Source organism: Protomyctophum parallelum (assembly GCF_964188405.1).
Source record: "Protomyctophum parallelum genome assembly, chromosome: 22".
In the NCBI taxonomy this organism is placed as follows: domain Eukaryota; kingdom Metazoa; phylum Chordata; class Actinopteri; order Myctophiformes; family Myctophidae; genus Protomyctophum; species Protomyctophum parallelum.
In genome coordinates, this window is record NC_139714.1 from 10,809,269 (window position 1) to 10,824,050 (window position 14,782).

General features: G+C 44.3%; 1 protein-coding gene across 3 annotated transcripts in view; it reads right to left on the reverse strand.

Annotated features, from left to right (window-relative positions):
- LOC310853490 (plasma membrane calcium-transporting ATPase 1-like) overlaps positions 1 to 14,782 on the reverse strand; it is an 89,835-nt gene that overhangs the window by 30,627 nt on the left and 44,426 nt on the right. For all 3 annotated transcript variants that reach the window (XM_083757848.1, XM_083757847.1, XM_083757849.1), the window contains exons 6-11: positions 14,607 to 14,774; positions 12,520 to 12,558; positions 8,915 to 9,064; positions 8,175 to 8,389; positions 2,233 to 2,475; positions 382 to 477 (exon numbers count right to left, since the gene is read on the reverse strand). In XM_083757848.1, coding sequence (XP_083613974.1) covers positions 382 to 477; positions 2,233 to 2,475; positions 8,175 to 8,389; positions 8,915 to 9,064; positions 12,520 to 12,558; positions 14,607 to 14,774 — 911 coding nt within the window. The remainder of the gene's footprint in view (positions 1 to 381; positions 478 to 2,232; positions 2,476 to 8,174; positions 8,390 to 8,914; positions 9,065 to 12,519; positions 12,559 to 14,606; positions 14,775 to 14,782) is intronic.

The following is a 14,782-nucleotide window of genomic DNA, read 5'->3' on the forward strand; positions in this document are numbered from 1 at the left end:
CCAATAATGCGCTTTTGCACAAAATAACACCTGGACCACTTTGGTGGGGACGTAACAACTACAAATAAAGGTGAGAAAGCCTTCTAGCATGGAATTATCCTTTAACCCATTTTGGGGGCGGGAACCCCTTTTGGTGTTTTAAACATTATGTTATAATTTAGCTATTGAAAAATAGCAGATCTACAAGCTACGAGCTTGTAGGTCTGCTATTTTTGAAAAATCGTGAAAATATTTAGAAGATTTTTTTTTAATTTTGAGGTCAGGCCTAAATGGGTTAAGTGGTTAATTGGTATATATTCTATATCTATATACATGTCTCTCAATAAATCAAAAGAAATTAATGGATAGAATGCTGGCTAAGACGGATAGTGGCAGCCCTACCTGGTAGTCTCTCTTCAGGTTAGTGGCGAAGCCCAGCAAGGCACACTCGGTCTTGTTGCCCACCTGCCGCGGCAGACCGCCTTCCTTCTCTGGAGACTGTGGGGTAGGAAGGAAGCAGGGAAAAAGGGAACAATAGTAGGAAAGGGAAACAAAAAGACAGACGTGAAAATGCAAAGTCACAGCAGGTTTGCAAGAAGTCGGTGAGATGGTTTCTAGCTTTGCTATTTTGCTATTTGGACACTTATCCCAGGCAGTAGCAAACATAATGATTATAGACACCACAATTTAATTTCTCTACTGCATCGATTAGTTTGATTAACCCTTGCAACCCCATTGGAGACCCCCGTTCTAGCCCCCCACTAATACCATAAAGCAGGGGTTTTCAACTGAGTATGAACCAGGGACCACCACCCTGACTGAGAATCAACCTGGGGACCACCACCCTGACTGAGAATCAACCTGGGGACCACCACCCTGACTGAGAATCAACCTGGGGACCACCACCCTGACTGAGAATCAACCTGGGGACCACCACCCTGACTGAGAATCAACCTGGGGACCATTGTTGTGTTGGGAGGGGGGATATGGTCGTGGTGTGGGGGAAAGAAATTAACCTTCCATATTAAACTCATGTTGCTGTTCATTGTAACTTATTCTATGACTCAGTAAGCAGACACTTACCAATTGATTATTGGTGACTCAACCAGGCAATCCGGTTCAGTTTCCCTTGAGATTCTAACTCACTTTTCTGTGGAAGTTCTTGACATCCGTCTTCCCAGTAACTGACAACATCGATGCGTCATCATTTTTCACCAGATTATTTACTGCATTGTTTCTCAACTTGTGGTCAATACAATAAATTCAAATATGAATCTTCACTCGGCTCGGCGGCTTGGCTTCAACGTTGGCCAGCTGTTCTGGGGGCTTGACTAATACCTAGTTACCTACCATAAAGTTAGTAGTGTAGGCGCAGTGTTTTTCTAACACCTACCATAAAGTTAGTAGTGTAGACGCAGTGTTTTTCTAACACCTACCATAAAGTTAGTAGTGTAGGCGCAGTGTTTTTCTAACACCTACCATAAAGTTGGTAGTGTGGGCACAGTGTTTTTCTAACACCTACCATAAAGTTAGTAGTGTAGGCGCAGTGTTTTTCTAACACCTACCATAAAGTTAGTAGTGTAGGCGCAGTGTTTTTCTAACACCTACCATAAAGTTAGTAGTGTAGACGCAGTGTTTTTCTAACACCTACCATAAAGTTAGTAGTGTAGGCGCAGTGTTTTTCTAACACCTACCATAAAGTTAGTAGTGTAGGCGCAGTGTTTTTCTAACACCTACCATAAAGTTAGTAGTGTAGGCGCAGTGTTTTTCTAACACCTACCATAAAGTTGGTAGTGTGGGCACAGTGTTTTTCTAACACCTACCATAAAGTTGGTAGTGTGGGCACAGTGTTTTTCTAACACCTACCATAAAGTTAGTAGTGTAGGCGCAGTGTTTTTCTAACACCTACCATAAAGTTGGTAGTGTAGACGCAGTGTTTTTCTAACACCTACCATGATCTTAGTAGTGTAGGCGCAGTGTTTTTCTAACACCTACCATAAAGTTAGTAGTGTAGGCGCAGTGTTTTTCTAACACCTACCATAAAGTTAGTAGTGTAGGCACAGTGTTTTTCTAACACCTACCATAAAGTTAGTAGTGTAGGCACAGTGTTTTTCTAACACCTACCATAAAGTTGGTAGTGTAGGCGCAGTGTTTTTCTAACACCTACCATAAAGTTGGTAGTGTGGGCACAGTGTTTTTCTAACACCTACCATAAAGTTGGTAGTGTGGGCGCAGTGTTTTTCTAACACCTACCATGATCTTAGTAGTGTAGGCGCAGTTGACCCCGATGCCCAGGACCAGTATGTCTATGGTGGCGGTGGGGATGCTCCCCGGGTCCGGGATCTTGCGGTAGTGTTTGTCGGAGAGGAAGCACTGCACCACGGCCATGCGGTTCTGGGTGAGCGTGCCTGTCTTGTCCGAGCAGATGGCCGTGGCGTTGCCCATGGTTTCGCAGGCGTCCAGGTGACGCACCAGATTGTTGTCTTTCATCATTTTCTGCAGGACGTAGGAAGACAAGGAGAAGAGTTGTTCCTTCGTTTCGATTCATACGTCATGAAGCTTTATATTTTTGCACTGAATCCCTTTCTCTAGCCTCTTAGTCTTGTGTGACTCGTATGATGAGTTTTATTAATCCCATAAGGCAACTGTCATTTTACATGCTGGAATTAAAATAAAATAAAAACGAACTAATGTTAATATTTGTCATTCTCATGTGTTACAAATACATTTTGGAATTAGGCGTTTGAGCAGCTAAACCCATCCTGCCCACAACATTCAGAAATCATCCAAATAAGGTTTTATGATGTCAGGAATGGAAGAAGTCCACCCCCAAAATCCCCATAAAGAAATACAACAATACTTATATTATCATCCATTGTAAATTTAATTACACTGTCAACACTGGAGTGTCTTCCAGAGCATTGCCAAGTAGAATTGGTTTTGAATGCCAGGGCATTTACAATGTACATTTATAGGCCAATAGTATGCTACAGTAAGTAAAGTCAATACAGTATGTACAACTAGCAACTTCATCATCCACTCATGTCATGAATCTTTATTACCCAGACAAGCTGATTGTTCAGGAGTTGTACCCAGGGGGCAAAGGGGGTTGACCTGCATTTGCCATGACCTCAAAGGTTGTCCACCAGAAATAGTATCTATGACCCCGTAGGATCACAACCTATATGGACAACCCGGTCAAGTTTTTGCTGGAAGTCCAATATGGCCGCCGCAATATTGGCCCCTATTAGTTATAATGGGGGGTGAATAGGGCAAAATTTTAAACCAAAACCAAAATCCACGAAACTTCTCAGGTTGATCAATGATATAAATATGAACATTTTTTGTATTGAAAGTTTCCATGAATTTCAATATGGCCGCCACAATATGGCCGCCACAATATTGGCACCCAGAAAATAGGTTTGGCTCTAACTTCTGAACCAGATGAGCTAGAAACGCAAACTCTGTGTCTATTTCATGTTTTCTGACCATGAGAGACTCAATGGAATACCCATTTTCATTATTGGGTGTGTCTGGACCCTTATTGTGCATATTTACAAGATGGTGGCTACCCGAAATAGTGCTTTACCATGATTTCTACCATGATTGTTGACTGTTTTAGCAAACACAAGCAATATTAATCCATTGGCTAAGATTTATGACACAGAAGGGACATATATATTTGACATTGCATATTGTCATTTCCCCTCAGATCCTATGTAGAGTTGTAGGAATGATTTCAGATAAAATCAGAGACCAAAACAATGTATCTTAGAGATTACTTTACTATGGGACTGATACTATGGGATTGAATGGGACTGAATGGGAGTGACAGTCCCATAGTAACAGTACCTCCCATTCACTCCCTCACTCCCATTCAGTCCCATTCACTCTGAATGGGAGTGAATGGGAGTGACAGTCCCATAGTAACAGTACCTACCATTCACTCCCTTTCACTCTGAATGGGAGTGAATGGGAGTGACAGTCCCATAGTAACAGTACCTCCCATTCACTCCGATTCAGTCCCATTCACTCCCATTCACTTTTATTCACTCCCATTCAGTCACATAATAACAGTACACCCCATTCACTCCCATTCAGTCCCATTCACTCCCATCGTGTTAGTCCCATAGTAACAGTACCTCCCATTCAGTTACATTCCCTCCCATTCATGGATGCATGGATGCACCTGGGACGTATCCTCAGTGATGTATCCTGAGGTCAACGGGGTTCCGGGTCTCTCAACATCATACCCATCACTTAGGGGACCCAGCCGGGGTTGATCAAGTCCCGACTTACGTCCCAGTAGCTATACCCTCAATCAGTCCCACTAGGGAAAAACCAGCGGCACACAATCCGTTGGAACTACTCCAGAACTACTCTGCCAGGGCTGGGAGGTGCACTTCTGGCACATGGAGGGACTAGGCTCTGTGGGTTGTCTCCTGGTCGGGCCCCTCCTACGTCTCACCAGGTCCACTCCTGCTCTCACCAGGAGTAGAGCGAGGACCTGTGCGTTGCATCAGAGTCCCAGCACCAGACAGTTTATTCAGGAGTGGTGGGCATTGGGCAATGGTTCCGCAGGGTCATGGTGCTGCGGTTCCGCTTGCTGCTTGCATGGCCCTCCCAAAGGCCTCACAGAGGGTTGTTGGACTTCATCCTCACAGAGGACACAGGCTGGGCCACTAACCCATACTGCTCACCCGGGTGCCGTCTACATTCCGGCTGTCACCCGTCTCTCCGGTGTCACCAGACTATACCTGGTTGTCACATAGTCTATTCCTATGAGTCACTATATAAATAGAAGAACTATAACTAAAAAACATCGCATGGATGCACCTGGGACGTATCCTCAGTGATGTATCCTGAGGTCAACGGTGTTTCGGATCTCTCAACATCATACGCCGGGACAACGCTCCACACGTCCCAAACTCTTCTCCCTTCTGGCTCCAAAACTGTGGAATGCACTTCCCATTGCAGTCAGAACTGCAGCATCACTCCCAATCTTCCGCCGTAGCCTGAAAACCCACCTTTTCAGACTCCATCATGGCCCTTAGCACTTACCCTAAACCCTTAGATAGCATTTCTGTTGGATTATATAGCATTTGATACAGACTTATAGCATGTTATGTAGACAGCACTGTAATTGTATTGTATGTAGTCATAGCACGCCATAGTACACATATATAGCATAGTAGTAAAGATGTATAGTTTATATGTATAGTGTATGTATAGTTTCACTATATAAATATTCCACTGTTACTTTCTTAGCTTACGCATGTTTCATGATAAATGCTTTTTATGTGATGTATTCCCATGCTTTGTTCTTGCTTAAATGTAAGTCGCTCTGGATTAAGAGCGTCTGCTAAATGCCTAAATTGTATACCCATCACTTAGGCGACCCAGCCGGGAGTGATCAAGTCCCGACTTACGTCCCAGCTACCCTCAATCAGTCCCACTAGGGAAAAACCAGGGGCACACAATCTCTTGGAACTACTCCAGAACTACTCTGCCAAGGCTGGGAGGTACACTTCTGGCACATGGAGGGACTAGGCTCTGTGGGTTGTCTCCTGGCCGGGTACTGTTACCCATAGTAACAGTACCTCCCTTTCACTCCCATTCACTCCCATAGTATCAGTCCCATAGTAACAATACTTCCCATGCACTCCCATAGTATCAGTCCCATAGTAACAGTACCTCCCTTTCACTCCCATTCAGTCCCATGCACTCCCATTCTATCAGTCCCATAGTAACAGTACCTCCCATTCAGTCCCATTTTGAAAGGTGTGTTAAAATGGCCTAAGTCACATTTTATTATGACTTAGGCAAAATAATATGGCCTAAGTCTCCCTCTTGACATAGGCCATTGTTTTAATAGGGTGTAACAGGAAGGCCTTTTACATTAGGGCTCGGGTGATTTTACCAGAGGTGGCCAGCATCACCAGGTGGTGATTTAGGCCAAAAAAGCAATTTGGCAAAAAATTACTTAGGCAATTAGTTTAATAAGGTGACGATATTCAAAACAGTCAACAATCATGGTAGAAATCATGGTAAAGCACTATTTCGGGTAGCCACCATCTTGTAAATATGCACAATAAGGGTCCAGACACACCCAATAATAAAAATAGGTATTCCATTGAGTCTCTCATGGTCAGAAAACATGAAATAGACACTGATTTTGCGTTTCTAGCTCATCTGGTTCAGAAGTTAGAGCCAAACCTATTTTCTGGGTGCCAATATTGTGGCGGCCATATTGTGGCGGCCATATTGAATTTCATGGAAACCTTCAATACAAAATATGTTCATATTTATATCATTGATCAACCTGAGAAGTTTCGTGGATTTTGGTTTTGGTTTAAAATGTTGCCCTATTCACCCCCCATTATAACTAATAGGAGCCAATATTGCGGCGGCCATATTGGACTTCCAGCAAAAAATTGACCGGGTTGTCCATATAGGTTGTGATCCTACGGGGTCATAGATACTATTTCTGGTGGACAACCTTTGAGGTCATGGCAAATGCAGGTTTCCTAAAAAAAGGGTGGTTTGCCCCCTGGGTATTGTGTAGAACTTGTAATATTTAAAGTCCTTTCCATATCAATATTGTTTTTTTTAAAGGATCAATTGACATGGACTAGTAAGCAAATATCTGGAGTTGTCCCATATCTGTCCCCCTTTAAAAGCATACAGTACATAACACCAGTGTTCTCAAAGGGGTCCTTGGGGGGGATTCCAGGGGGTCCCCATGATTAGGAGCCAAATGGATCGTTATGCGTCTCTAATCCAGAGTGTACAAATGGAACCAACTTAATCTGTTTCCATTGGTACACTCTCAGAGTTAACCCATTCTGACCGGGCACCCATTTTGGTGTTGGCATCATGTTATGCTTTAGCTATTGAAAAATAGCAGATCTACAAGCTCATATCGCGCCACCGAGTGGCGCGATACGAGCTTGTAGGTCTGCTATTTTTTGAATGAATGGGTTCATCAGACGAGTGTGTGTCCAGTGGAAACCTCGTGTGAATCTGATCTCAGGTCAGAATGGGTTAAATGAAGACTGATGATACTACAGTGTAGATTGGGGGTCCCAGAGATCAAAATGGTATGAAATGGGGTCCCGTGGGCCTAACGCATATCAAGATAGGGGGTCCTTGAAGTTCAAATGGTTGAGAATCACTGCAATTAGTTGAACAACTCTTCCCTGCTGTACTTCTTTTTTTTTTTCAAATGGGGGTCAATTTGGGGGTTCCTTAATGTGAAAAAAGTGTGAGAACCACTGCATTACACCACTTGTGTTTGAAGGCAAACAGCAATGAGCTCCTTGATACGGATACAATCCTGTTAGCCACCAGGCCCAGTAGAGAGGATGACGGCCTAGCTAACACGGCAGCAGCTTAACCTGCTAGCGTTAATAGGCTAAAGTGTAAGCTGGTTAGCGGCGATAAGCCCAGTTCGGATCAAAGATTCACTGCGAGACAAAAACCATTACAGGGATGTTGCAGTAGATAACTGAAGAGGCTAAATAACGGTCTCAGAGGAGATGAAACTAATGTTGAATTGACATTAACCACTTCAAACCCAATATACTCAAGTTGGTCTATACTAGGCCCTTCTTGGATTTCATTCTACACCAAATCTCTTCCGTGGGAAAATGGTAGTATCTACAGGCTTTAGCAGTGAGCTGGGTTTTTTTTTTACAGATGAAAAACAAGTATCATCAACATGAGAAAACAAAGAAACGGTTTCAGAATGAGTCATAGCAACAAAAACTGATTTAGCTTTGATGTGTTACAGTTTGTCTTATCGTGTATCTTAAGGGAGTGTTTTTTATGTTTACAATCTCAGTGTGAATCTTTGGCTATGTGCCAGTGTGAACACTTTTCGCAAATTAATGTCCAACTTGATCATTATTACAGTGTCACACAAAAGCATCAAAAGCAGTAGATCCACCAGTTCAAACGAGTTTGGAGCTTGTAGATCTGCTGCTACAAGCTCACAACGTGTCAATGTCGATCGGCTAGTTGAACTATTCAAAAACGTTTTTCAAAATAGAAAAAGACAAAGACGTTTAGGAATAATGGGGTTTTAGCGTGGACGGAAATGAAGCCCACTGTCTCCACCCGACAGACGACTGGGTAGATTACAGTAGGTACAGTACGGGCTCTAGCGCGGCGAACTAAAAGCGCCGGATGTTTACCTTGACAGAGTAAGCCAGGGAGATGGTGACGGCCAGGGGCAGCCCCTCTGGCACGGCCACCACCAGCACCGTCACGCCGATGATGAAGAACTTGACGAAGAACTGGACGTAGATGGGCGTGCACTCCTTCACCCAGGGCAGGTTCTGGATCCAGAAGGTGTCCAAGGCGAAGCGCGCCACCAGGATGAGGACGGTGATGGCCGACATGATCAGACCTGGAGAGGGGGGGATGGGTGGGTGGAGAGTCATATTGAAATGCCATAAATAATAATAATGAATAAAGAAAAAATAGCTTTGATTTGGGTCTGGAGCCAAAACGTTTGGGAACAGTGGTCTGTCTAAAACAGTGGGTACCAAACTTTTTAGTTTAATTTTGTTTTTACCTGATCTGTTCTTTTGATATTTCGTTGATTTCTTCGTGAAATTACTGGTAAAAAAAATCTTGAAATTTTGCTTATAATTCTTTTTTTTTTTAAATAGTACTACCGGTAATTAATCCATTCAGGGCGGGAACCCCTTTTGGTGTTTTAACTCTTCTGGACGGGTACCCCTGTTGAGGTTTGAAATATTTGAACTAATAAATAGTAGATTTTGTTTTCAGGCTTTTTTCGGCACAGTCCTAAATGGGTTAAAAACAAAATATAGGAAACAAAAAATAAATAAAAGGCACCCATAAAAATCGTGGCTCCCGACTCGGCCAGTGTTTGTGGAACCAGTGGTCTAAATTAAACGCACGTCACCTGCTTTGCCGATCTGGACGGCCAGTTTGGTCAGCTTGCCCTGGAGCACAGACTTCTCCTTCTTGTTCATGTTCTTCTTCTCGGCTGCCTCAGCCCCTTCGTCGCTGTTCAGAGGCTGCATCTCCATGGCTGCACCGTCCTGGGCTTTGGCTGCAGGAGAAGAGGAGGAGGAACAGGTGGTCATTGTTACGGCCATTCAAACGACTTGATTGAAGAAGAAAAAAACGTGATTTTATTGAAAATCTCTTAACTTGGCTTCCAAAAAAAATAAGAAACAAGAAAGGACAGTACCGTACACTACAGTCAATTTGTGTGCAGAATATTAAACTCAAGAGTTAAATTAAGCACTGTTGGGCACACGTCACACTGGTACGTACGTTTAAGTTTAAACAGAGCCAAGACGACGTGCACGACATGCATTCATCGTTCAACCTTTCATTCAGCCTTCCTCTCTCGGGTCTCTCTGATCGTCTACCGTCGCTAGGCCACTGTCGGCTCCGCTTTGGTCCGCCCAGCCCCCCCCCCGCATCCACCACCATTGTAAATGTGTAACTGTGATCTTAAAACCCTTTTTCCTCGGAATTGAGTCTCAGATTGAGGTGTTTGAACAGAACCTTGATGTTAGCAGCTCATACTGAATCGTTGCCACCCCGCTGTTACAATATGAACGCTACTGATGACTTCTTCAACCAGTAAGACGCCTGAGGGCAATAAGTGCATGCGTCCGCCTCGTCGACGGCAGACTACTGGGCGAGCGCTGGCGCTTTGGCTATTGGCATGGGGGTCAGATCAACATGGAATTCATTGAACATGGCCTTCATTCTCGGGCCTGTTGAGAACTCCTAGTCTAGAGTTTGAATGGACAGGTATCAGTCAAAAGGGAGACGTCGAAGAGGAAGGATGGATGGGGAAGGATCACCATAATGGAACAGGTTCTGACATCATTCCTTATATGGAGATCTAAGGGTTTGAGGTTTGAGATCAGATGTAGAGTTGCTGGCCAATATTGATGACAACTACAGGGCAGCGCTCTGTGGATTCGTCTATAGTCTACTTGCCTCGACATTTCTAACAGAAAAACTTCCGGGTTGTCCGGGTTCACAATGGGGCTCTATGGGCTGGCAAATAGACTAATTGCGACAGCAGCTCGCATTTACTATGACATCTTTATCCCTGATGATGTCACGAGACCTGGGCACCATATATGGGGGCTTTCCCATGTATGGACATTTTGAGTGACGGAAACAAATGTACGATTTCATAGTTAATGTGACCTGCCGTCGCAAAAAACGTAGCGAGTAGCCACATTAGCTTTAGGCGACTTTGCTTCCGGTTCATTTTGGGGTCTTCAAAATAAAAGTCTGTGCTGCATCCGGAGGCAGTTACAATTTAGGCATTTAGCAGACGCTCTTAGTCCAGTGCAACTTACAGTAAGCAAGAACATAAGGAAACTAAGTAACCTACAGTAGCATCTGAATCAATGTTGGCAGTCAAAGAGTTTTAAGGGGTTAAATAAACCTCCCATCCTCAACTCAGCAGAAACACAGGGTTGCATCATAACATCAGCAGCAAGCATCTATTTCTAGTTGAAATGTAAATGTTGTCTGATGCACTCCCCGACGGGCGCTGAGAACTTAAGCACTACACTTTTTTTTTTAAACAGTCGCTTAGCAACAAGACCCATAAGCAGCTACTCCCACCAAAGAGTGCCCTCCTCCTAGCCTGGCCCCGTGGCTTGGACAACTAGAACCGGGTTCGACGGAATAACTTATTCCACGGTGCACATTCAGGTAGGCACTAGGCAGTAAAGTTGTGATTAGGCCTCACTGCAAACAGGACACTTGCAGCCAGAGAACAGGTTTGATTGGATTTTAGCCCAGAGCCATTCCTCTGCACACGGCCGCACAATGACTTGAGCAGCAAGTCCCAGCAGGTCTCTCCAGAATGCTGAGCATGCTGGAAGTCTAGCTCCGCCAGGGAAACGCCACGCCACTGCTTCTCAAACCTTGTTCACGTCAAAGGACTTCCGAATTGATGTGTGTTTAACTTGAAATACAAGTTCACAACAATGGGGCATTACGACGCCATCAAGGCACGCCGAGATAAATGAAAGTCGGCTAGATCAACTGTAGATTTAGTCGACTAAAATATGACAAACTTAACAACTCTATGGCCTGTATGACGGAATATGCTTGAACATTACTTTGATTATGGTAATACACAGACACACCATAAAAAAAAGCATTTTCAGATGGGGGGGTCTGTGGCCAAATATTTGGCCAAATATTTTAATTTGGGGGAACTATACAAAATGCACCATTTACAATTCATTTTCTGTACAAATCGATGTTGTTCCCCTACTTGGCATTTAATAGCATAATTAATGCCCTTAGTGAGGGACAAGACAGGACGGCCTGTTCTGACACTCGGGTTAAAGGATTATTATACCATTTCTGCCGCGGCTATACGGTAGGTAGAAGGAGTCAACTCCAGAGAGCTGTGGTCACTGGTCAGCACACGCACACACGTGTGTCACATAGTTTCATCGCCGTTGGTATGACTAGTGTGATTTACAGCCGTCTCTGAATCATTCATACCGGGGAGTCGAGGACATCAATAGAACAAGAATTAATTAATTAACCCATTCTGACCTGAGATCAGATTCATACGAGGTTTCCGCCGGACACACACTGGTCCTGATGAACCCATTCTGACCTGAGATCAGATTCTAAAAATGTCAGTCGTTCTTCGATTTTTCAAAAATAGCAGACCTACAAGCTCGTATCGCGCCACTCGGTGGCGCGATATGAGCTTGTAGATCTGCTATTTTTCAATAGCTAAAGCATAACATGATGCCGACACCAAAATGGGTGCCCGTTCAGAATGGGATAATTAATAAGAAGCAGATGCTGTGACCCCAGGAATGCAGTGCACTTTGGCCTTAATCTCCTCCTCCGCCACCAGTCTATAATCAACGTAACTGTTGGATTCAAACAGCACCTGCTGATCAGAGCTGGATGAGCCAGAGGAGAAACGCAGAGAGCGGAGATCAGTGAGCGCCACCAGGGAGGAGCGCAGGTGTGTGTCTCTGTGTGGTGTGTGTACTAAACCTGTACACACGAGACAAACCTAATATCTGGTTGATCCTGCTGCGTTGTACATCAGCACATGGTCACTTTTGAGTGAAAACTGCCGCTTTGATTAGAAATTGACTGCATAAAGAAACGCGGTAATTATGCCCTAAATATGTCCCTATGTATTAGGGTGTATATACACCATCACAGTATATATATATAGACACACACACACACACACACACACACACACACAGGAGCTGAATCAAAGTATTTATTAAATAATTAAAGTATTCACTTTAACTACGGAAGCTCTTTACAAAGTCATCGTGGGAGACTTTAACCAACTTCCAGCGCTGTTAAAAGGGCAGAAGGAGACGCTATTAACCCACGGCCAAGAGATCAAGGTAAAACGCTAAGCCCAGAGTTAATTAAGCATGCCTTTGTCTGTCTGTCTGTCTGTGTGTGTGTGTGTGTGTGTGTGTGTGTGCATGTCGATACAACCACACATGCACAGAAGATAAAACTCACCTTTCTTGCGGTTTTCCACAGATCCGTCCTGTTTCTTGTCTGTGAAGAACACATGATGTGGAGAGAAACACAGTCAGTCATTGGTGGTCTACTACAGCAGTGGTTCTTGCTTAACCACTAGCATATTTCAAACAATCGAATCCTCGCGGTATACCACAACACCAGACTCCTTTGTGAGCCTGTAGATCTGCCCTGATGGTGTGTGCGCGCGCACCCTTAATTATTTTCGTATATATATATATAATATATATATATATATATATATAATATAATATATATACACGGACCCGCCACTAGAGGATGCTGGCGGACCGTATAAGCCAGGTCCGTATACGGACCCCAACATATACTCGTGTAAATAATGGTCGAGGCAGCTTTTAACATTGGTTGCTATGGCAACGCCCCCCACCCGCTCCAGCTCTGGGACGGAAAATATAATCACTGTTTAAAGCAGTTGAAAGGAGGATTTTCAAATGTCCATAAGTCGGAAATCCAGGAGAGGTCCTTGGTGGATCTTCTGCCATCCAAATTTCCGATTAAATGTGTGCCATTTGTACCGCGACGCTCCCGCCATGCAAAAGCTTCTGACGAGAGGTAAACAGTGTGTGCTTGTGCCAATGATACTAAAGTGTGTGTAGTGAGTGTGTGTGTGTGTGTGTGTGTGTGTGTGTGTGTGTGTGTGTGTGTGTGGGCGGGCAAACTCTGACTCTTAAAGTGAACACGTATGGTGGCACTACTTCATAAATGCTATAACTGCAGCCACTTTCATCATTAGCTGCTACCATCCATACCAATAATAAAGAGGCTCATCCTACTGTAATCAGTGGCATCCGATCAAGAGAGAGAACTCACACAGGATGCAGGATGAACAAGAGAAATTGGACTTGACAACACAAAGAAATGAGCAGACACAATTGGAAGTGCAACAGCGTGAAATTGAAGCAACATTTTAAGATGATAAATGGGTAATCTCTCCTGATTGAAATGTGGCAACCCACCTGAAAGTGTAATTTTTGTTTATTAAGAGAGTCAGGGGAGACCCCCCCCTGTTAATGAACAAACTCTAGTGTGAATGAATGAAGTGCCTGGTGCTGGGAGTCTGGTGCAAGTGCAACACACAGGTCCTGGGCCTGGTGAGAGCAGGAGTGGACCTGGTGAGACGTAGGAGGGACGTGGACAGGAGTCAACCCACAGAGCCTAGTCCCTCCACGTGCCAGAATCTGGTTCTCCCAGTCCCAGCAACGGATTGTGTGGCCTTGGTCTTGCCCTAATGGGACTGATAGAGGGTAGCTACTGTCACCCCGGCTGGGTCACCGGTGTGAGGGGTATGATGTTCAAGAGACCAGAAACCCCGATGACCTTGGGATCACTGAGGATACGTCCCATGTGCATCCGCCATCCATGCAATGTTTTCTTTAGTAGTCGTCTATAGCATTGATTAGAATATAGAGCTTAAATGTTTTAACAAAATACATTTTGTTTTAACCGAAAAATATCACTTAACCGACCCTTTAACTTCTTATGAGGCAACCTTGGCAAACCAACACTGTGGTTTTAGGCATGCAAACAAACAAGCTCATTATGTAGGAATTTAATTCTAACTTCCATAGAAGGTAAACACCTCGACCATCACATTCGCAACCACAATTTAGAGTGCGGCCACAATCCAGCCATAACCAATAACAGTTAAAAGTACGGTATGGCATACAATCTTTAGTATCCAAAATTAGCTCCTAAACATCCAGTGAATGGGTAAGATGACACACATAGCTGCCACGGGTATCCTCTTCATGTAAAACAGCCCTGAAATAACTCTGCATTCACCGGATTCCATCGGCCTCCACAAATAAGTGCAGGTGCCTGAACTCAGCCCTGAACTCTGACCACTTCTGCTGCGCTCCGCCAGAAACGTTTGCTTCAGCACGGCAATGGATTAACTTCTCTTCCCTGCATCGTTGCACTTTCCCATTTTGTAACTTTCTGCTCCCGATCCGATTTCGATACCAGGGATGTCCCGGTTACGTTTTTTTTTTACTCCCGATCTAAATTAATTTGTTGGATGAGGGAGGGATGAACTTTCCACTTACTCTTCTTCTGTTTCTTCTTCTCCTCCTTCTTCTTCTTCTTCCTCTCCTCCTCCTCGTCGTCGTCGTCGTCCTCGGCGGTCCCCAGCAACGTGAAGATGATTCCGCTCTGAGAGTTGACGCCCACGGCGGTGACCACCATTTTCCCCGAGCCCTCCATTACGTGGGTTCCTGCAGAC